Source organism: Mixophyes fleayi, chromosome 8, assembly GCF_038048845.1.
Source record: "Mixophyes fleayi isolate aMixFle1 chromosome 8, aMixFle1.hap1, whole genome shotgun sequence".
NCBI lineage: Eukaryota > Metazoa > Chordata > Amphibia > Anura > Limnodynastidae > Mixophyes > Mixophyes fleayi.
Genome location: NC_134409.1, coordinates 104,294,608 through 104,319,805, shown reverse-complemented (window position 1 = coordinate 104,319,805; position 25,198 = coordinate 104,294,608). Strand labels below are relative to the sequence as shown.

Below are 25,198 nucleotides of genomic sequence, written 5' to 3'. Positions count from 1 at the left end.
CCACCAAATTCTTTTTTTCCTATTGTACGCTAAAACAAATATCTGTGGTAGCTTGTGTAAGAGACCGGAATGACTAGGTACACCCCTGGGAATGAGGTATCTACAGTCCACTCTTAAGATCTTCCAATTAACAGCCTACTACAGGCTGGTTGTGTGTGAATTTCTCCGCTGGCAAGCCACAGACACAAAGCCACAGCCAACATCATTTCCTTAGCATTAGCCCAAAGAAGGATTGATCAGGGGAGGAAAAACACAAAGCAATAAAAACATTTAACAAGGCAAGATTCTCCTGAGCGAATGTGAGAGGAGGTGTTGCAGTTTAGTGGTTAAGGTGTTAATGTTTATTTCTCAAATGTGTAGGTTTAATTCCTGCGGGTATCATTCCTGGTGATCTCAGATAAACCTCACTCCTTCACTGTTTCCCAGTCCTTGGAGAGTATTTATCATGATGTAACTTCTGGTCTATGCCCTAACAAGGAGAAAGGCTAGCAGGCTTGTCTGTATTCTTTACAATGTCAGATGTACCAGCACATGGATTATCCATAGAAATACAAAGTGTCTCACTTTAGGGTTTGGATATATATTTACTTTCACTGTAATCAAATATAACATTTTATATATGGTGCTACCCACCATATTATTACTATGTGTGATATATATACATGTGAAAATTGACATGCAGGGTAGAGCTGGCAAATTTTAGCCCGGGGGGCAAGACTCAACTCAGCAGCCTATTGGGAACATTTTAAAGGATAAAAAATGCAGGTGGCCCAGTGACCCAGCCTAAGGTAGCCCACTATGGGACCGGCCCTGGGGGCAGATGCCCCCCTGCCCCAAGCCCAGCCTGCCCCTGTCCACATGGTCCACACAGCAAACACAATGATGTGTGTCTATTCTCTGCTCTTGGAGCAACGTAGAAGTGCAAAGGGCACACTGTGCAAAAGTGTACAAACCAAACAACAAAGTCCAATGTATAAATAAAATAAATGATTCAATTGTTCTCCTAGAATACTACTCAGTTTAACTTCATGTATTGCTTAAATTGATCATAAGAGTCAGGGGATTTTGGCACTGTTTTTACTACAGGTTGCAAATTTGTGTGCGTGAGACTGTTTCCTACATTGCTCAGAGTATGCCTGGAAATGTACTTTTCTGCTAAAGTTTAGCATGGGGGCACAGAATGGGACCCAATAAAAGAATTGGATGAGACCAGCAACTCTGAGCAGGTGCAAAATGCAGGTGCTTTTGAAGAGTGGAAGAGGCCACGCTCCAGTCCATGCAGAATGCCTCTAAAATAGCACCCTCTCCAACCCTTTATCTATCTTCTCTTCAAAGAAACTCTCATTCCTGTGGTCCCCAAAACTAGGCTTCTCGATATGCCTACTACGTATGTCATCACCATCATTGATTTATATAGCGCCACTAATTCCGCAGCACTGTACACTTACTCATATCAGTCCCTGCCACATTAAAGCTTACAGACTAAATTCCCTAACACACATACATACACACACTACAGTTATTTTTGTCAGCAGCCAATTAAGCTACTAGTATGTTTTTTGGACTGTTGGAGGAAACCAGAGGAAAACCACGCAAACACGGGCAGAACATATGTGAGCCATGTAGTTTCTTGGCGAGTATTAGGATTCCACCACTCAGCTTCCCTGTGACAATTTTTTTGTTAAATCAGGGTGAAACCTAATTTTCTATTGCTGCGATAAACAGAGATAGAAAATGTAAGTTATTACCCCGGCATGATAAATAGGCTCCATATTTGCACAGCATAGGGTATGCCTATGTATCATGGGTAGCTTTAGAAGGAACAGTGATATTATTAGGGTTGGTACCTTTTGTACATGTGAAAATTGGATGTGTCTTATACATTACACATACGTGGAGAGATTTTACACTTGTTATGTCAAGCCTTATTATAAATGCATAAGGTTGTTTTAGTATTCCACATCTAATTTACTTTTTCTCACTTCCACTTTCAAAGTGCTAACTCCTTATCTATATAAAACTACAGTACATTTCTCTTAGTTTCTAATAATCTCCTGTGCCCATTTCTCTTTCCTATGTAAGCTGACAGCACAGAAAGCAGCAGTATGTTCAGGTCATTCTCAAGTAGACTCCATAATCAGTCAGCACTGAACAGTGATCTAAAAAACACAGAGACTATCACAAAAACTGACGGTCTCAGGGAAATCAAACCAGGTGGAAATACATCGCCCCAAATGTCAGTCCTTTTGACCCAATCCATCTTTTATATCCTGTACTTATCAATGGGCTCCAAAATGTGCTTGTTTAAATTAATATACTAGCAGCTGCCATATGTACAGTATCTTTGTAGTGTCTGGTGTGTTGTATTGTTCACTGCATATAATACTCTTAGTTTTGTGTTAGATTGTACACAAAAGCCTGATTTATATGTTGGTATATAGAAATCTTATACAAATCTTCCTCTTTCCACTTTTAGGCAATACCCATTACAATTTCTTGGCATCTTAGACAAACCCTTTACCTACTGTACTTGAGCACCTCTAGGTTTTGGTATGATTGGTGTCAGGTCACCTGACAAATCATTACCTTTATATGGTGTTTTTTAAGAATTTTTGTAACACAATGACAAGTGTCAACCCTTCATAACTGCCCTGAAAATCACCCCTTGTTATTGGAAGGATCTTCTCAGTGAACATTTATCATGAATATTGTTTTAGTATATATAATAGCTGCTTCCATGGTATGTAAGGATGCCGAAAGACAGGGTGATCCGGTAGCCTTGTCCGCAGGTGCTGGATGTCTAAGGGTAATTGGGCATACTTGCCTACTTTCAGGCACTACAGTCCGGGAGAGGGGCGTGACTAGAGGGCGCACCCCGCCCCCTCCCGCCCTCTAGTCACGCCTCTCTTGAGAATGCCGTTTTGTCGCAGGGCGTGGCCAAAATGCCGTGATTCACAGCAAATCGAGTTATTTTGGCCAGGAATTTGAGGGATGTGGGAGACTTGCCTGCTCTCCCGGGAGTCAGAGAGACCGACCCGGATTTCGGGAGTCTCCCGGACATTTCGGGAGAGGTGGCAAGCATGTAATTGGGTAACAAACTGCAGTAGTGTAAAACTCCAGCACAAGCGCTCTTTGTGATGTCACGTGGCTTATTTTGTACAATTGCACACATTTTTGTCAAGAATCGGACCCGCCATCTGTATCTATTATACAGGCAATAGGTCATGACATTGCCACCTTAAAATCGTCAATCTCACTCTGGCCATTTTAAGTGATGAGAATCCCACTGGTGGCTGTTTTCTACAGCCGCAATTTATATCAGCCATCTGTCAGGTGTGTCGGACATAGTGTCTATCTGTTATATGGTAAGACTGTATTTATTCAATGTCGTCCTTCAATCAGCATTTTTAGGTCGGTATAACTATTGTCAGAATTATTCTACTCAGAAATCTGACTATCACTGGTTGAAATTAATAAAGGGGATGATTCTGTTGTTGATTGTAGTTATGCAAAAGAGCAACTACACTATTGCTCCCACATAGTATTGACACCCATACTAGTCTGCCACCTACACTACACTTACACAATACTAACACTCACACAATCTACTTTGCACTGTACACAATAGTGGCATCATTGTGCTACAGACTATTTCACAGTACTGATGCTGCAACCTGTAATATAATTTTACTACACACCATACCGATACCCCCACTGTGCTACCAGCTACAGTCATTCTACATACACCCACACTATGTTACAACCTACACTACACTGTCAACCTCATACACTCATACAAAGTACTTAATACACACATGTATTGTACTGATACCTACAGTACAGTACATTGACAGAATCAAACAATACTGACACTCATATAAGGGTACAATGTACACTATATCACGCCCCACACAGTACTGGTAGTCTAAATTATAAACTACACAGAAAATACACTTAATTTCGGCTGCATCTTATGCTACACTGCTTTTTCACATATTATGCACAATGCTGACCACCAACACTACACCAAAATGCCACAGAATAGAGAGACCCACACCATAAAACAACCTACACTACATCCACACTACGCTACAGGCTACAGTACATTGCCACACTACACATTACTAACATATACAATGCAAGCTTGCACTACACTATGTCCACACAATACTGATATATACACTATGTAACAACCAACACTACTGTACATTGCTACCCCACACAATACATTACTCATACAATATAGCTATACAAACTTTGTTTCCACCTACACTACACTGTGTCCACACTATATTACAAACTACACTGCATTGCCACCCTACAATAAACTCCAAATGTATGCCATGCTGGCACTCATAGTATAGTACCAACTACATACCACTCTACCACCCTCATACAATACAGCTACTCAAAATTTGTTTACACCTATATTACGCTGCACCCACACTATATTACAAACTACATTATATTGCCACCCTACAATATACTCAAACTGCATGCTATACTGGCACTCATTGTATTCTACATTACACTAAACATGCACATACAATACCCATACACATACTAATCTAATCCTTATGATATGATACAGCCAAAAATACACTATGCCATATCTTACACAATACTGACACCCACACTAAACTACGTCCTACACTACACTAAAACTTCAAACAATACTGACATTCACACTGCAGTCTACACTGTAGCCCCCCCCCCCCAGCTTAGTATAGACAGACGTGTTATACTACAACCTACACTATATTACAACCTATACAATACTGACACCCAGACTATGCTCTTACGCAAGTAAAAATACCTACAGTTATTTTATTCATCCAATAAGAAATGTTTAATTTGATTGTTACTTTCAATGAGGTCCCCTGAGCAGAAAAACTAATATACAGATATGTGAAAACTAAAGACCACTCTATTTCAAATCTGTGTTTTTACATATTGGGACCTAAGTAACAATTATCTAGATCTGTGCAGTTCCTACAATGTGATATACCTCATCTCATGTGACAAATAACAGATTTAATGTTGCCATTATTTATTCAATGGAAAATAAGCTAACATTAAAAAGCCATGGTAAAAAAGTAAGTACACCCCATGATTCAGTAGCTTATAGCACTACTTTCATCAGCAACAATGTGACGTAATAATTTTCTGTTGAGTTTATCACTCTCTTATAATTGGATGTTGGCCCCCTCCTCTTTACAGCACTGCTTCAGTTCATTGCACAGCTCACTTAGGGGTCTATTTATGACCCTTCGTTTTTTTGACTTGATACTTTTCAATCCTTATCTCCTTGATAAGGATTGAAAAGTAACGGCTATGTATTAAAAAAACTTCTCAGGGACAGCAGTGCCGATAGACTGCTGTCCCTGAGAAGTGACTCACCTGATCATCGCAGTCTTTTCTCATTTTTCAAGGCTGCGATGATCTTCTCTTTTTTTTTTTTTTCTTTTTTTGTTAGTGCGCATGCACCGACTGAATAGTTGGTGCATGCGCAGTAACATCTTGGCCGACAAACTGCAGGATGATTGACAGGGAGGAATCACATGATCCCTCCACACATGCGCTCTTCAGAGCAGAGCTGGACAGCGCGAAAGTTTTCAGATATGTTAATGTACGCCAGCTTCAGAACATGTAAAAAAGAGAACATTTTCTCTAGTTAGCCTTTAATACATAGCGGTTCTGAGCACTTCCCATACACTGTTATGGGGAGTGCTCAGAAAAACGATAGGAAATGCAAAGCAGCAGATATCTGAGATATCTGCTGCGATGCTTCAATAGTACATAGTGATTTCGGGGGTTTACCACAGGAAAAGTGCTTGGTAAATAGACCCCTTAAGGTCTCGTCACAGCATTCCAATGGGGTTGAGATTTGGACTTTCACTCAATTCTTTCCTTTTTCAGCCATTCAGTTGTAGAATTGCTGGTGTGCTTAGAATAATTGTCATTTTGCATAATCCAATTTCTGTGGAGAGGAGTTAATAGTGAACTAAATGAACTAAATGATTGTGAGGTGTCCAAGTTACAGCGCCAAATACCAAATCCTCACCTCCCCCCACTGTGATTGACCGCTGTATGGTGGTATACAGTGTTTGGTTTTAAACATAGCATGGTAATAAGACCAAAACCCTCACTTTGTCTCATCTATCCAGAGGACACCGTTCCAGAGGTATTGTGTTTCGTTCTCAATATGTTTCTCTGATATCATTGCGGATGTCCTTGCCACGGTGTTAACACAAACCTGAATGCTCCAGATAGAATGGTCAGAAGTTCTGCTTTGCAATATAAGTGGTAGTATGATCTGATGATCCAGTAATGTGTGTTTGATTATCATCATCATCATTAATTTATATAGCGCCACTAATTCCGCAGCACTGTACAGAGAACTCATTCACATCAGTCCCTGCCCCATTGGAGCTTACAGTCTAAATTCCCTAAGATATACACAAACACACATACACAGACGGAGACAGACACGGAGACAGACACAGACAGACAGACTAGGGTCATTTTTGTTAGAAGCCAATTAACCTACCAGTATGTTTTTGGAGTGTGGGAGGAAACCCACGCAAACACTGGGAGAACATACAAACTCCACACAGATAAGGCCATGGTCGGGAATTGAACTCATGTCCCCAGTGCTGTAAGGCAGAAGTGCTAACCAGCACAATCTTTATGGAAAAGGGAAGCAGCAAGGGCCTACTCACTTCTTCACACATGGCTTCTTCATGTTGTCTTATTTATTATTGAATAAATACAGATGAAGTAAGATTTATTAAGTGTCATTTGAATGATCAAATTTTAGGACTTGGGGAGTACTAGATGATTATTACTTTATATGATGATACAGATGACCACACATTGAGGTTTTTTTTTCTTTAGCTAAAGTTATTGATTCTAAACTATGTATAAACATTGCACACATAAATACAATTAAATCTAACATGTAGTATATTTTGGCTGCAAAAAAATTCATAATTTGCATGGGGTGTCTTGGAAATGGCCTTGCCCAGTCTTCAATATTTTTGTAATACCTTTGTCTCAGCTATCCTGCTTCTAAAGGACTTTCATAGATGGGGAATTTGGCTATAAGGTCACCTGCATTATAGCGATTGATCACCTTTACCATATTATTTTGTTAAGAAAAAATTAACATATGTTATGTCCAGCGAAAATATTAAATAGTTATGAGTTCCTGCAATAGTACAGGATGTGCCCAGTCAGCGTCTCACTGACCTATCTTCATATGTGTTTTTTACCGTAAACTCACAAAATCATATAGTACTACTCTATTTTCTCCTATTTTGATCATGATTCAAGTTCCAATATTAAATATATATATATTTATATATATATATATATATATATATATATATATATATATATATACACACACATATATATAGCTAAGGGCAACTTTTGTTCTCAAGTTTTCAAGTAGGTGGGGATAGACCATCTTGTAGCCAATCAGATCATCAGAATGCTCATAGGCCCACAGACGGAGATGAGTGCTGACCTTGTGGGAGGTAGTGCATTGACCTTCTTGTGTAACGGAGCCCCAGGCTATATGTGACGGGGTAAGTGTTATAATGCGAGGAGGGCAACGGATTCAAGCCAGAAACCTCAAACTGTGGGTTAGATAGTGGAAGGTGCAGAGTTCACCAGCTGTACAGATCAGTGATACCTGGGAAACTGTAAATGACACTAAGGTTGTCACACTGGGCCTGGAGCAAAACTTTCTTGTGAATAATGCGCATATTACTCTGCGCATGCCCAGAACCGGACCATATGACACGGAACGCAGCAACTTCCAATTCATCTTCGAGCGCAAAGGACACTTACGACTTCATGAAGGGAACAGGGTGGGGGAGGGGTGTATGCCTGTAGTCAATGTAAGGGTGTGCCTAGCTAGAGAGCATGCAGCAGAGTCTGATTCAGGTTTTGGGCATCTCTAAGGTACTTGTTTTGCAGCAGTATCTTTTGCTCCAGCTACAGCTCAGATTACTAGTGATGATGACTGCGTATGTATACAAGAATATGTGTTTGTAATCAGAAGAGACTGTAAAAATGTTTTTTTTATATGTATAGTAGACATTAATTACATCCTAATGTTTTTCTTGTCATTAATGACTATATCATTAACAGGTGCATAGGCAAACCGAGGGGGGGGGGGGGGGGGGGGGGGGGGGTTCCCTAGTGCCTGGAAACACCCCTCCAAGGCTGGGGCACTGTATAATTGAGGTGGCTGGACCCTGCTCCCGCTTCACACAGCTTTGCCTGAAGAGGGAGAGCTGCGTGCACCTAACAGTTGTCCACGCAGCATTGCCCATGTATATTATGGGGATAGGAAGAGTTGAAGAGCAGCCAAGCACTGTCTAAAATTATAGCCACGCCCCCATGCATGCTTGTCACGTCCACTGGCAGCGTGGTGTGGAAACCTTCCACTACAAATCCTGCGTTTTCCCCTGAGGTGACATTAATTGAATAGGTTTCTTTTTTCTGTTCATTCTTTTGTGATTTTATATTGCTCCTATGCACTGGATGTATCCTGCAGTGTCCTGTCTAGTAGAGCAGACCTACACCCGTATTCATCATCACCCGTATCTTCAGATCTGCTCCTTGGTGAATACCCGTTTCACATGCGTCTTTAAAAATATGCACATAATGTTTGTTTTGCGTACCTTAATGAATCAGGCCCATGATTTTTTGTTTCACTTTTAGTTTACTTGTATCCAATGTTTCTATTTAATCATCTTAAGGTATATCTAAAAATGTATTTGTTGCATGGCTCACCTTGTTGAACAAATGTTTTATATTGAAGGACAAGTCCACTCATAAGTACCCCCCCACTTGTATAACTGTGGGGGTCTCATGCCAAAGATATCACAGTTTGTGAGAACTCCCCCCAACAAATCTGACCAATAAGCACCTGTGTCAGAAAGAGACAGGGCGCTGTTTGAAATGTAAATCTTCGGGTTGTCATCATATAGAGCAGATCAGTCCTGGACGGAGAGAGATCTCCCAATCTGTCAGGTCGCTGGTTCCTCCAATATTCTGCTACTTGGGGGAGGGGGGGCATATTGACTAAAAATTATCTTTTGACTAGACATATTTTTACATTCAACGCACACAGTTTATACTCTGGGGCAGCAGTGGGTAACAGAAGGCCTATGAGCCACCAGTGGCCTAACGAGTCTTCACCTGCGGGCATCCCATTTGGCTGATTTCAGTCTTATCAGAATGTGGCCAGCCCACGTCTGTGTCATGTTATCTCCTCCGCACAGTGCATGAGGGTCACGCGGAAAACCTGGAGGAGGGCATGCCTGGTGTTAACTCCTTCCTCTGTGCAGCTATGGCCCTCCACCTCTTTCACTTTACCGCTTACTGCTCTAGGGTATACCTCCCAACTGTCCCAATTTAGGTGGGATTTGAGGGCTCTGTTCCACCATCTTGATTGGGACAAAGTTGGGAGGTATGTCCTGTTCACTGCTGCTCTGCATAGCGGAACAGTGGTGTACAGTGTTTAATGCTGCATTGAATGGCTGCTTTTAGGGGTGAGGGACTGTAGCTGGGGGAAGTCCAGTGTGACCATGTGTCACATGATCATGCCTCTTTCTGGTGCTCACAATTGTCTCCATTACCCAGCTTGGAATGTATGTTATAGCACAAAATGACATGCATGCAATTAAGAAATGAACTAAAGCCTCAAGATATTTTACATCTGTGTAATGGTTATGGTAACAAGTGTCAACTGAGAATTAGTTTCAGAAAAGCTGACTAGTTAAATGTATATTTAGGTTTTTTGATAAAATAGTACAATTTGTTCAATAATACAATTATTAGATAACTACAGATTTAAAATCAGCAGAGCTACTCATTAATTCAGATATGTTGTAGATGAGGGATGCACCAAATCTATATTTTAGGATTTGGAAATATAATAAATCTTTTTTCTGAAAGATTCAGCTGAATTTTAAGCAGAATCTGGACCCATTTGCACGTCAAAATTAATCAGGAGAGGCCTAAAACATTTATAATCTTATCTTTAATTTTAGTTGTGGGATGATATAACCCTACATTCCGCTCACTAAAATGGCAGAATCACCAGGACATTAAGACCTGGGCGTAAATTTATCAAGCTGCAGGTTTAAAAAGGAGGAAATGTTGACTACAGCAACCAATCAGATTCTAGTTATCATTTATTTAGTACATTCTACAAAATAACAGAATGTGATTGGTTGCTATAGGCAACATCTCGACTTTTTCAAACCTGCAGCTTGATAAATTTACCCTGGGACTTGGATGCCTAACCCAACTTTCATTGAAAAACGCTTAGGGGGGTATTCAATTGTTAGCGAGTTCGCTAAAATACTCGCGCTCGAAAAATATTACCGTTAATACGGTAATATCTCGCTGGATTTCAGCTCGCAGCTCAGGGCTGCGAGCTGAAATCCAGTGAGTAAATTACCGTATTAATGGTATTTACGCGCAGATTACCGTATTAACGGTAATATTTTTCGAGCGCGAGTATTTTAGCGAATTCGCTAACAATTGCATACCCCCCTTAGGATTTGATTGATTCCTGAAACGAATCCTGGGTTTGATGTATCCTTGGTGCAAACTAAGATACAACTGATAGTAAGGCTGGGCACACAGTATATAAAACACGCTGCCTGTATAAAGTAATCCAGGCGGCCTTAAACCCTGCAATATCAATTTATATCAGCCATGTATCAGGCATGTCGCCTTTCTCTTATATGGTAAGTCTGTATTTGCTCCTTGTCTCCCTTATAGTAATCAGCATTTTTAGGTCGGTATAACTAGTGTCGGAGTTATTAGCACTGGAAAAACGTACCCCACCCGGCCAAAATGATGTTATTCACCAAGCCCTGCCTCCTCCACTCTTACCCCCCCTCAAAAAGTTTGCAAGTATGCAGATACATAAGCATATCAGGAGTAAAGAAAACATCTCAGTGAACAATAAGAAAAACACTTTCTACATTAGTCCAAGGAAATTCACATCAAAGAGATCCACTCATATATACAGGCAACAGAAGGAATAAAAGACATAGGCATACAATTTACTAGAAAACATAGGAAACCACATATGAATTATAAATCCACATTTAAAGGTTCTAGTCTACCAATCAGCATCGGTACATCTTGGCCAATCTCTGTTCTACACAATTCACTTTCCATCCTGGTTAGGTGTTTGTAAGAGTGATGTAATCACAAATTTTATAAAGTCTTTTAATTGAGGGAAAATATATTTACATGTAAATCAAACACACATAAATATTATCAGATTGTATAAAATGTATCGGCACTTTCCCACAGGGGGAGTTGTTATAGCACTTTCCCACAATGAAAGTCGCTGGATTTATAATATAGGAATCCTTTCCCCTCAAGACTTAAGCTGCACTACCACCTACTGTAAAATGTAACTAACATGCTCCTCCCCCTAGGCGGAGCCCAGGGCAGTGCCACAAAGCAATTTTTCCAGGGCTCCTCTGTTGTCATTGCTCCTCTGCTAGGAAACCCCATTCCACCACCATTTTAAAGTGGCAAAGCCCTAGAAAAGTTAGTAAAATTGTACATTACACAGTAGTGAAAATGTAAGACTTTTTTTTTTTTTTAAATTAAATATCATATATTCATTTGTGTTGCATATTAATGCTGTATTTTTATTTATGGTGGTACATGTTATATAATTTTGTGCTATTGCATCTGCTTTGAGATTTTATTTATAAATAGAATGGGTCCAGAACAATTCAAGGATCATAATAACAATGTTTTTTAGAAAGGGTTGAACATTATACAACCAGCGGGTCCTCGCATTGCCCCCTTAATAGCATCAATGTAACAGTCGCCTTTACAAGTGACGTAAATCTCACTGCCGGTATGTTTCTTTCTCTGAATTCTTGTATGTCAGTTTTTCAACACATCTAGGGGTAAATGTATCAAGATGAGAGTTTTCTGGCGGGTTTGACCAATCAGATCTAGCTATCATTTATTTAGTACATTCTACAAAATGATACCTAGAATCTGATTGGTTGCTATAGGCATCATCTCCACTTTTCAAACCCATCGGAAAACTCTCAGCTTGATACATTTACCCATAATTTCCTCCATGTTGCCAATTACATCAGTCGCAATTAACATGTCATTCTAACTCTTGTCGGAATTTAAGTGTTTGCACACTCGTACCCCATCCGCACCAGCACAAAATAAGGCTTTTTTATGCAACATAAATGAGGATCTATATTTTATGCCTTTCATTTTGGCAGTATATTTGCTTGCAGTCTATTGTGGACTATGGTGGAATATGCGACTCACGATTCACAGGGATGTTTCTATTACCCCAGTACTCTTGTGCCTGTTGTGTACATGATGAGTGTATCCAACAACCATCTTTTTGTGTGTAGCCGACCTTTACTAGTCACAAATACTGGTCCTGGCCTGGGAATCTCTTGGATGAAGTAAAAGGCAAATAATAAGGGATTAATAAATAATAATATCACTGTTATAGGATTTTTAACTAGCTTCTATAAATGTGTTACCAATCTGTGGCAATAAAGTTGATTTTATATCACCATTAATGCAGCTATAGAAAACCACTCATTGCTGCAATTTAGCACTAAAATATCGCCAGAGGCCTTAGTGATGCTGGCGGGTTTGAGCTCTGGCAGATGTAAACTATACGGTTTGATATGTGAGTTTGATACAGCGCACGGTTTACAAGCTGCATATGAGACTGCATGAAATTAGCATCTAAACTAGCATCTAAATTTGGTGCCTTTCACTTTGCAATATTTTTGCATACACTTTTTCACCCAAAACAAGGTTGCAGGCAGCGGTGGATCCACCACCGTTGCAGGTGGTGCAGCGACTATAGGAACCCAGTGGGGGTCAATAGCAATTTGTGCAATGGCGATAGTTCCACCACTGCCTGCACCCACTATCGTGTCAGGGTCTATTGCAATCTCAGAGAAGCAGAGCAGGAGGCAGGGGCAGGGGCAGGTTGGGCAGGTTGGGCAGGGGGGCAGGGGGGCATGTGCCCCCTGGGCCGGTCCAATAATTGGCTACCTTGGGCTGGGTCACTGGGCCACCTGAATTTTTTTGTCTTTAAAATAGGATGCTGAGTTGAGTTCTGGCCCCCAGGCTGAAGTTTGCCAGCCTTCCCCTGGCAGGAGGACAGACTGCATTATCAGGTCTTCCTTAATATTTTGCTATGGGGTTTGACAATGTTGTTTTGTCCCTGGAAGCCCTACAAGGAGTTCAGCGGAGATAGCGAAGGGAAAAGGACAAGCAAAAGCAGCCTGAGGGAATTTAAGCTCAGGCCTATGTGTATAATAGTATGTGTATAATAGTACGTGTATAACAGTACCTCCTTCAGACTGCAGATTATCAGAACAGAGGTTTCTGCTTTTTCTCTTGTTCTTTGGGTAGAATTTGTATTATCTCTAGAAACTAGTTAATAAATGAGCCGAAGTGCTCTGTCTTCCTGTATAACACCTGTCCTGGAAACAACACACACACTGCTATGTGTAGACCAACTATGCTCTCCAGGGTGTAGGATTCCCATTGTCAGCAGATTTCTTATGGGAACAGGGAAGTGAAGTCCTACACACCATCCATCATGATAAGGACCTCTGTCCTCTTCTCTTTATGGTCTCTTCTCAGCATTCTTTATAATACCATCCACCCTTTACATTAGTATGTGTTTTAAGTGCTTTGCGGTATGTGCAGCTGTTTATACTAAGCTGTGCCATAGGATCATATAGATCAGTAGCCTTCCGAGTCACATGTGCCGATGAACAGAAATAATTTCATCTTTTTGCCAAAAAAAAATCTTAATAACTATCTCTATTAATTATTTTTAGCATAATCTTCCCATTAACCTACTGTATCTTGCGTATAACCCCACCTACTAACTAAGTTTCTTATCAAGTTGCATGTATCGATAAGTCAACAATGTAGTGGTCATGTACATTCTTTATTTAAGTATGCAATAGTGGAAAACAGGCAACATTTTAAGAAAATATTGCTATATCAAGCCCTAACAATCATTATAATGCAGGGAGTTTAAAAATGATGTGGAAGTGACGTCATAGGTTGAGTTATAGTAACATCACATACAAACCTAATGTCAACAGTGAATAAACAATTATAAACGGACAAGGGTTATATCTCTGAAACATTGTCTGTCCTCCACTTAAATGAACACATTGTGATATTTACCCCCATAGAGTGTGTGGTACATTGTTGTTGTTGTCATTTTGGGTTCCAAGTACCCATCTACCATTTCAATCACCCATATATTTCATGGATAGTTCTCACTAGAGATCTCACTACCACATTCTTGTTCCATAATGTACCGACACATACCTGTAACAGCTATTTTTAAGCTTCTTGCTGGTTGTCATTGACAACCAGAAAGAAGCTCTTCTCAGCGCAGCTACCTCCCCCCCTGAAACATCATCCCTGACATCAAGAGATTCAAATTGCTATCACGAATACTATTCACACCGACAATTGAGCCGCCCCTTCACCTGATGTTGTGGAATTCGAACTGCCATACCAAACCGAGATTCAGGCTGACACTTCAGCTTCCCTGCACATACATCTTTACATACAAGCATTACTGGTAGTTGTATGTTACAACCAGACAGACTATGCAATAGTTTATGCTGTTATAGGTACCTGTTGTTACCTCTAATTTAATATATAAATAAGTTATGTGGGAGTGGTTCTATTAGACAAAAGATGTTAATGGGGATATCATATTAGAAGTTGGTGACAAGTATTTTGTTTTTACATTTCTGTATTTGGACTCTTGTTTTGTTGTGAGTTATGGTGTAAGGTTCCATTTTTGTTTTTTCTCTAAATACTGTTTATGTTCTTTGTTTTTAAATGTTCTTCCAGTAAATATAAGAACTGAAAAATGTTATTGAATATGGATGTTTGTTTATAGACGATGTGAGTGTCTATATGTCAGAATGACGAGTGTCATAACTGATTATTAGAAGGTTTACGTGTGGCTTGACGCAGACACAGTAAAGATATGCCAGTCAACATAGTCAAAATGATGATAATGACTTGCATTTAAAGTGAGAAAGAACAAATAAATAAATAATATGTAGAAGTGTTAGCAACTTATAGCCTGGGTTGGTTAGTGCTGATGAGGGTTGACAAATAATGTGGAAAAGTTCTAACCATAAGGAGACTATGCCAGGCTGGGCTGGCCACACTATAACAGGGAGGCCTGCAGCATGGGTTCCCCCTATAACGTGTGAGGAGACCGGCAAAGGACAACTGCCCTCCAGGCTGCACCAATTAGAGGCTGTTTGGACTACTATTCCCCTTAGTCTGCGGAACTGGACTGCACAGTACAGGCGCACACTTAGGGGTGGTTTCCAGTTACACAGAAACCCAATTCTCTCCCCCACGCTGCCCGGGAATTGGCTGTTCAAGCACTTTCAGCATGGACACTGTCAGCACAGTTCCTAATTGTTCTACACTGCAGACTTGATGTGGGCACCGCTTCACCTTAAATCACGCCCACTAGGCGGTTCTAAGACTGTTTGACACTCTCTGATTGGGTGCCTGCTTATATCAGCTAATACAGCATCTGTAAGCACTAGAGTGGGATTTGTTTGCAAATCAGTATTTTTTTAGGTAAATATATGAGGAAATTTGATTTTAAATATACAAACATTCATGTATCACACATTTGATTGGTCTAATATCACCATTTAGTTCTGTGTTTGCTTTTGCCTGATGGGCATCAGTGTTTTATGTTTTTTTTTTTACTTTTGATCGAAGTTATTTTTATATTCCTCTTTTACATACCAGCAGTATATTCAAATCTGATGACTATAAGTCTAAGTCGTTTATACAATACATTTAGTTACCACATATAATTGAATTCGGTTTGGTACTTTATTAGCTTACAGTCAGCCCAATACTATATTATTATATTACATTATTGATGTCACTTTCATTTTTTTACTAGTATTTTACATCTTGTGTGTCTCTTTGACCCTGCTTTGGAAGGATTGCTTTGTTTTTGCTTGGGTTATCAATTAATTTGCCTCATGTGACATAAAGTTGAAATTATATGATTACTTATATTATGCAAGATGTATTATGTAATACCTGTATTATGCTTTAGAATTACCATGGACAGAAGAGCATATTTTTAAGTAGGATATTTGTCTTATATGTATTAATTATGTACCATTTGTCATTGTGTGATATAAGAGTATAAAATTGGAAAAGGTCTCTATACGCTGACAGCATATCACTCGTGATCTCCATCCTGGATTGGACTTTATATGGTTCAACCATGCTGGCTGTGTAATCCACCTTGTCTGGTGTACCTGATTTAAAACCAAGAGCTATAATCTGCAAATACTGTATATGTGTCAAATTTAGAGTGCAAAGCACTCAGAAGCAGGGTCGGATTTTCCACTAGGCAACCTAGGCAATTGCCTAAGGCCCAGTGGTCCCCAGAGGGCCCTCCGAGGGCCGGCGGTGAGACAAACCTTTAAAAATGGGCCACTACTTATGGGCCAGTGCTATGTGCTTGCCCCCCTGGGCTAAAGTCTGCCAGCCAGCCCCTGAATAGGGGTATATGTTATGCTAAAAACTATAGTACTATGGATTTTTTCAGGGAGGGGGCCCCAAACCAGTATCTTGCCTAGGGCCCCATGAGGTCTAAATCTGGCTCTGCTCAGAAGTTATGTTAGACTAGCCACAAGTGCCTTGAGGTACATGGTATGCTACTTGCTAAATCAAAACCACTTCCTTCAACAAGTGTGCAAGGCAATAGTTAAGGTCCAGAAAATATCTCTTCTGTGAGAAAAGGGTTCAGCTAAAAATTAAGGAAAGGTTAAGTAGGTTGTTCACTACAAGGGGATAAAACTTTAGGGATGTTCACCTACATATACTTAATTAGTATACAAATTTAACACAATTAAAATTAAGCACATTATTAATTCAAAAACATCCCACTAAAGACTCATACGTGAGTGACAAAGCTAATCTCCACGTCTGTATGGGTCTTGGTAACCCCCCCTCTGTAGTATTATATTTTAGCTATTGATATTCTTAGTAAGTGGTACATTGCACTGCAAAAACAGCTTTTCATATATCATGTACCTATCCCTTTTTCCAAACAGAACCCCAACATTCCAGGATCCAGACAAGCATTTAATGAGTTTAAGACACGGGCAGCAGCATGTACTGTAAGCCGCAAGAACAACTGTACTGATTCTGGTGGGACCGTCCTGATTTTTTCTATGAATGTCCTACTCAGTCAGGACTTTGTCCCCACTGCATGGACAGTCGGGAATTATGTCCCACTGTTTTGCTTATGAAGGGGAAGCTCTGTGCACCAAACAGACAACACACAGCATGCCAGTGTATTTGAAGTGGGTGGGAAGTGGTTGAAGAGTGGCCTAGCACTGGCTAAAATGATAACCATGTCCATTATATGATGGTCATGTCAACTCTGGTGGCGTGGAGTGGAAACCCCCCTCTAGAAATCCTGGGTTTGCCCCTGCAGTAGTTGTAAAGACAAGCCCAGTTAATAGGGTGAGGGAAGAGGTGGAGTCTGAGTAGAGGGGCGGGGCTACATGGGCCTGGACAGTCCTGCAGGCTTCATAGGACATAGGAGGAGTGGAACTGATAACTGATAAATGATAACCACTCAGGCTGCTAGGTGAGACGGAGGGGCGAAAGTTTTTATTTGTATTCATGTGCATAGTTGCCAATTCCGCTTATAACAAGCGGAATTGGGCTTGTTTTTTTTTTCCAAGTTGCGGGTTTCAATTGCTGGTCACGGGTTGCGGGTTTTTGGGCTACAATACACGTGTGTCAGAACCTTCATTATTATGCCTTCCCAGCTATTTCCTCCATTCCACTTCATCCTCCTTCCTAAAAGGAAACTTCCTGTGTCAATCACTCAAACACCTGCCCGCCCCCTAATGGCTGAAAGTCATGTGAGAAGAGATGGGCTGGGCCATATACTAATGCAGATTTTGATTGGCTGCTGTGTTGTCAGTTAGTGGCTCACTAGGAAGACGGATCTGCAACAACCTGCTGAAACAAGTGCTGCAATTATAGCAGGTAACGCCGCAATATAACACCCTCCCCTCCCATTCAGTAAGCTGCTAGATGACTGCTTTCAGAGCCCTTTCTTACACTGTTATATTATGGGGCTATATGGTATAGATATACCACTATCCTTGCATACATTATACTCAATTCACATATGTTGTGGATCTAGCCTTTTTTACTTGCTGGGGCGATACTGTGGTGTAATTATGGTTAATAAGAAATTGTGTGCATTTGGGGATGATTATTGAACCTGCAGCCACATCGGTTTCCCCCATTTTAAAAGGGTAATTTACTGCATTTGCTTCTTCTTTTTCCATAGCAGTGTAGAAATCTGTCCTCTTGTGTTTATAAAGGTTTTCTTAATGTGGATTTTGTGTAGAAATTAGTCTTATAGAAAAGGACGGTCCCCTGTAAGTTGTTTTTTTGGGGGGCTTTTTCAGATTGGTTTGTGCTTGTTTTTCACTAAACGGTTGCTTGTTTTTCATTTCAGCAACCCTGGTCGTGTGTGTGTGTGTGTGTGTGTGCGTGTGAGTGTGTGTGTGTGTGTGTGTGTGTGCGTGTGAGTGTGTGACAATATGTGTGTCTCTGTGTGTCCTTGAGTGTCTCTGGATGCTGGACATCTTAGTGTATCTGTCTATGCTGGGGTAGATATGAATCAAAGGTGCTCGGAGAAATGAACTGAGGCAGAGGGAGGATATATGACGTGAAGGTGCTTTGAATAAAATGAACAGAGGAGTGAGACGACTGGGAGAAATGTATTAAATGGGAGGCTGGTGATCAGAACTGAATGGAGGATGAAGGAGAGCAAGTAATTACATCAAGAGATGGTGATAAATGAATTGACCATGGGGAAGAGGGCATGAATAGATCTGGGGGTAGGATATGGATTGACCTCAGGGTGTATGAATTGACCTGCAGAAAGCCTCACTCTACACATTCTTTAATAGTACCCCCTCCTCCTTCAACGTATCAGAACATGCCTGGGATTCCTGCCATCCAGGGGAGACTCACCCTTCCCCACCTCCTCCACCCCCCATACTTGAATCACCTGCCACCATTTACTATTAAAATTTGTGTCTGGGTTGACATCTCTTTTAAATAATCTGAGTGGTCAAATTGTCCATCTGTGCAATATTTAATGGTTCCTTTCAATCTATTTGCAGCACAGTATTTTGTCTTACACCTTGCAAGGTCTGGACCACTTTTTTTGCTACTGATATTCTCTTATGGCTGTGAAGCAAATAGTCACAAGATTAAATCACAAAGAGACTGTAATTAATCTGTGATGCCGGTTTATTAAATATATTGTCCTGTTTTATTCTCCCTTGCATCATCTGCACAGTGTGGCAGAATAAAGAGCTGAAAACAATATGCTTTATGCATGTTTAGTGCCAAATTACACAATAATGTACAAGATATATATATATATATATATATATTTGGTCAATGGGTTTAAGACATCAAAAGGAGGTAAAGCCTCTTTTTACTATATTTTTGCGGTAGTAATGTCTTAATTTATTCAGAGGTAATTATATTGGCTAGTTCTACTATTGTACTGACGTTTATTAAGAATCATTTATACAAACGTGCAGATCCGTCACACAGATGCCATTTTGTGATATCATGCTCCTATATTTGCATGCGTGTACCCAGTTTTACAAGGAGGTTCATGTATATTCAGGACAAAGGATGCACAGCCTTTTTCTTCACACAAAAGGACATGATTTTTCCGGCGCCTCTGAAAAGCCGGAGATTGGACTTGTCCTATACTTATCTGTAATGGGATGCATTTTGTGGAAAACCATATTTCTAGTTGCAGTCTGTCCAATCTAACACACAAAGTGATAAGAATTATAAAGACAACCCATTGACCCCTTATATTTATGATCAATTTATGAATGAAGCTAAACTAAGCAATATTTTAGGAGAAAATTGTAAAAGTCTAAATTAATAAATTAAATGGGACGGTCCTAAGTTGGTAGTAGGTTGAAATTGGAAGTAATGGTTCTCCACCACATGCATTTGTAGGTGTATTCGCAAACTGTGCAGGTTGTTTTTCTTGGGGCAGTTCCAGGGACAAAGAAGTGGGCGTGTATCTTAAAATGTGATAGTTCTCTGTTTTGTACCCTTGAAACATTTCAAAAAACATTATTGATGGGGAAAAAAAATGTGACAGACAAAAAAGAAGTTGGACTTGCGTACATATAAAAAAGGTGTTGAATCTGCGAGTGTTGAGGTCCCTAAATCACCCTTATTGCATTCTTACCTTTACTAATAAAAATAATTAAAAGTGATAATAGTAATCCAGATGGCACAGACGTTATTATAAAGGTATTCCAAAGTAAGGGTTATTATAAGTTGCAGTAAGTGTATGTTCACAATCTAAAAGCTGAGTACATAACTTGATACTGTATTGTTTTGCACTTGCCTTAAAAAATGTAGACATTTTCATTCATTTGCTCATAGCAGCCATTTTTATGAAGTCCAATGCCTTAATACATTGTTTCACTATGGGTTGTCACCTATAATTTTTATTCTCAGACTGTCAGGTTTTGGAATGTTTCGATATAGGGAATCCTAAATATAGATGGAGTATTAGTTATTCTATATAATAACAGCATAACTTGAGCATATTCCCAGAAAAGCAGGCCTCTCTCCCGGATCTCATCCACTTCCCTATTAAAGTAGGTGGGTGGAGGCGGGGCTTGATGATGGGATTCACATCATGATAGCCACACCGGGAATCACAGCATTCCACAGCAGGGGGCGGTAATAAGATAGCTATTATGCTTCACAATATACTGGGCTTATTGTTGGTATTCTTTTTTTCACCACTCCAAAAGGGGGCGGAGGGGTCACACTGGCACTGGAGCCAGATAAGGAGGATTGACACAAGTACACAGGCAGCAGTAAGGGGGGGGACGTGCATGGAGGCATGTTCCTCTTTCACATCTAGGGACTAAGAAGGCCAGTGAGAGACTTACCAGGAAAAACAAGTGGCGAGGTTAAGATCTTGCAGGGACAGGAAGAGAAGGCATAGTATATCGAGTGGAGATTGATTGCAGCAGCAGCCATTGCCATTGCTGATCATAAAAAGCACAACTACTTGAATTGAAGCAGTAGACATGCCTGCAAATTAACAAGGAAAACACTGCAGGCAGCCTTCCGACAAGGCAGAGGAACCCATCCAGGCGTTTGATCGTGTCGGCTGAGATTCAGGAACCCAGCCAGGCACGAACATTACACAGCAATGTATATGGGTCACATGTGAGCAGGAGAATGAGTGCAGCTTCAGGCAGAGCAAAAGGTTAGAGAGCAGCCAAGAAGGAATAAAACGGCAAGGACTTCCCGGAAATCTTGTTGGGTGCAAAGGCAGGACAAACCCAGTAAGCAGCAGAAAATATCACAGACCAGCAGCACATTGTGAGCGAACTGTCCACCTTTCCGCAACCTACAGCACATGGTCAAGGGGCTGAAGATGACGAGGACTCAGGGGAAGAAGGCAGATTAATTGGGTAACTGCTGAAATGGGTACATAATATACCCTTATCACAGCATTCATCTCAGACATATAAGGAAGTCCCAGTTAATATGATAGAAGCAGAGGAAGGAGAAATCCAGCAAGCAGCAGAAAAGACTAACTATTTTATATGCACAAGGGGCAGATTATGCTGAGGAGCTGCAGACCAGATAAGGAAGACCCAGCTGAAATGATAGAAGCAGCTGAAGGAGAAACCCAGCATGCAGAAGAAGGGATCACAGAAGCACATGATACCAGCATGAAAGAGGGCGCAGTCAAGACCACCAAAGGAGCAGACATGGAAGCCCACAACAGAGAAAGCAGCGACATGAGAGCTTCAGAATGACAAAGGACCACAGTCACCACTCCTCACCTCACCACCAGATCAACAGAGCATGGGCATCATCTAGATGTTAGGAAGGTAGATCTCATCAGGCCAGCCATCAGCGCACATCGAATCAAGATAAGAGTTCACACAGGGGAACTGACGGTGCAGCGTCCAGCACCGCAGCAGGAGAAGGATATCGCCAAGTCCACGTCAATCCCAGCGGGACTCCAGCAGCTCAAAGCTGCTCACCAGGTGCCACATCCAGCCCGGTCAGCGGTACAACAGCTGTCAGCAGCTATCATCAGGGCCAGTGCGGAAAAATGTCAAGACATCTGTCACCAGTACCAGTGCAGAGATGAGCGTCTCATCAGAGGCCGGTGAGTATTCTAATGATTATGCTAACGTTAATAATATGTATATGGGTGATCACTGTAATGAACAATAAGTAGCCCAGGGCTAAATAGTTCTACTGAATCTGATGGTGAAGCAGCGTATAAGGCTTTTAAGGAGCATTGGTGGGTGCTGAGGAGGGCGAGAAAGCTGTGTAGGTTAACAGGTCTTGGGGTGGATGCAGCTATAAATCAATTGGGTTAGGCTTCGAAAATAAATAAATAAATCTACAGCTTTTGAGCAGGCTGGGGTAACCTTAGGCTGCAATCTGGCGCAATTGCAGCTCATGTGCCAAAACAAACAAGGAGGGACATTGAGAAAGGCACATTTATAGATATATACTCCTGACAGAAGCAGGGCTAAAGGATAAAGAAAACGTTAGTGAGAGAGGAGTGGCGCAGGCTGATACATATGAAGCGATGGGTAATTGGCTAAGCGGGAAGCTTGTCTACACAGGATATTACTTAGAGGCTTTCCCAGGGATGGCTATGAGTAAGGTAAATTGCACAAATTTTATCCACTCAACCTATAAGTAGTTCCAGGGGACCATCTTGAGGGAATACAATGAGGCCTTTCGGCTGAAGTCGCAGGGTCAGAAACCAATTAAGATTTGGTCAGGGACATAGAGCTCAGGTTAAATGCCCAAGGCAGCGTAGCTATGGAAAGAGGGGGTGAGTCAGCAAAGCCAGGGGTAGGGAGACTTAGTTTACAAAGGTAGTAAAGACTCAAGTGTTGGGTATTTAACAAAGCTCAGTGTGCAATGGTACACTGCAGGTTCAGGTATGCGTGCACATTTTGAAAGCCACTCTGCAAAAGAGTGCGTAAAAGGAAATAGAAGGCCGCTTCTTCACCCGGTGCAAGCGAGCCTAGCAAAGGCAACTAGTGCAATAAGGCTGGACAGCATGCAGACGGGCTGGACATATATCCTAAGCGTACGAAGCAAGCTTACTTGTGCGGGATTTAAGGAAGGGTTTAAAATTCTTGTTAGGGGGTCAGTTTCTCGAATGATAGCGAGTAAAAACCTGAAGTCTATCAATGCGCAGACAACAGTGTTTAGAGATAAAATTGCAAAGAGGCTAGGAAGGTCACTCTATGCTGGGGTTGCCGGGTGATACCAATGGGCCGCATATTTTAAGAGCAGGCTGGAGGAAGCTACAACAGGATTCGCATTAGCAGGGAGATCATAATGGATATGTTGGTATGGGATCATTTCCTACACAAGTTTAATTGGGTGCATTTATAGCAGCAACAGAGCAGCCTAACTGTGAGCTGCAGCTGTTCACAGAAGCATCAGGGGCAATAGGTTTTTTTGGAGCGTATATGCAGGGGGAATGGTGCGCACAATTGTGGCCAGACAAGTGCGTTGCTAGCGGTCTCACTAAGAACCTAGCTGCACTGGAATTGTTTCCAGTAGTGGTGGCGTTTTAAAAATTTGGGGGAAGAGGTTAGAGAACAGGCACATCAGGTTCTGGTGCAACAACCTGGGGGTGGTGCAAGCCATTAACAATCGGTCAGCATCATCCCCCTGCCGCTTAGGTGGTTAGTTGCAAAGTGCCTGCATCAAAACATTACATTCAGAGCAAAGCATGTTCTGGGTGAGCATAATACCATAGCTGATGCGCTCTCGAAACAGAAGTAGGAGATCTTCAAGGAGGAAACGAGCAGGCTTACCATTGGCAACCCGGTCTAGGCGAGCTGGTGGCAAAAGACATGCAGAACTTGGTATAGATGGCAGCAGTTTATAGCCAGAAGATCATAAGGGGGCAAGCCCTACAGATATTATTCGCATTCCTGGGTGAGCTACACACAGCCAGGGCTTCGAAGGCCAGTGTTAGCAACATACTAGCCGGCATTGCCTTTTTCTTGAGGCTGAGGGGAGAAGCAGATATAACCAAAGCATTCATAGTGCAACCAATAATGAGGGGCTGGGCCAGGAACGAGACTCGGAACCTGGATCCCTGGGAACCAGTGACAGCAGAGAGGCTGAGGGGGTTCGTAGGGATATCACACACAGTATGCAGGGATGAACAGAAAACAACACTGTTTACCACTGTATTTATTTTGGCATACAGTGGGGCTTTCAGCGATTTGACAGCACAGTCCAATCACTCAGGTCAGGCTTTTTGTGTAAGAATGTGGTAATGTCCGTTAACACAGTGTTGTGTAAGATACACCGGTATAAGATGGCCAGTTAGGAAAAGGAAGGTGGGTCCAGACGTGGCGCCAGTGGAGCAATATCTCAAGACTGAAGGGAGGGGAAGTCTTCGGGGTGCACGGGGACGCAAAGTTCAAGTTCACAGCGTTTTTTTAAGAGATGCATACAAGCCTTAGGTTGGGATGTAGCAAGATTCAGGACACACTCATTTAGGATAGGCACGGCAAGATCAGCAGCGAGGGGCGATGTGTCGATTATATCAAGAGGCTGGGTGGCTGGAGGTCAGACAGTTACAAATCTTATGCCAGGCTGGCAAAGAGAAACAGCAGGTCAGCCCCCCATGTGTGTGAATGAGAAGTTGGTACCCTCATGTCCACCCACCCAGCACACACCACCAGGGGTTTTTTTCTTCTTTTTTCTTTTTCTGCCACCTCACGCATGCAGTCTCAATCTTTTCACAGCTATCCAGGGTAGGAGGACACTCCTATGTCCATTAGGCGATGAAGTGGGCATCAACAAGGCCATACGAGCAGCGGCTAGGCCTGCCGAAGGAAGAAATTACTGTTAGTTGGCTGGAAAAAGAGGAATGCTATGGGGAAGTTGCTAGAGGCAGACAAAAAAGGACGCCAATCTGATGTGGTAGTTTTACACCACGGGGCAATGCAAC

At 41.5% G+C, this 25,198-nt stretch overlaps 1 protein-coding gene across 2 annotated transcripts in view; it reads left to right on the top strand.

Annotated features, from left to right (window-relative positions):
• Positions 1-25,198, top strand: part of CACNG2 (calcium voltage-gated channel auxiliary subunit gamma 2) — an 88,844-nt gene that overhangs the window by 19,035 nt on the left and 44,611 nt on the right. Inside the window, exon 1 of one of the 2 annotated variants that reach the window (XM_075183047.1) lies at positions 22,285-22,363. The exons of the other annotated variant lie outside the window; for it this stretch is intronic. Coding sequence (XP_075039148.1) covers positions 22,342-22,363 — 22 coding nt within the window. The 5' untranslated portion in view covers positions 22,285-22,341. Of the gene's footprint in view, positions 1-22,284; positions 22,364-25,198 lie in introns of those variants that run through there. 2 annotated transcript variants of the gene reach the window in all.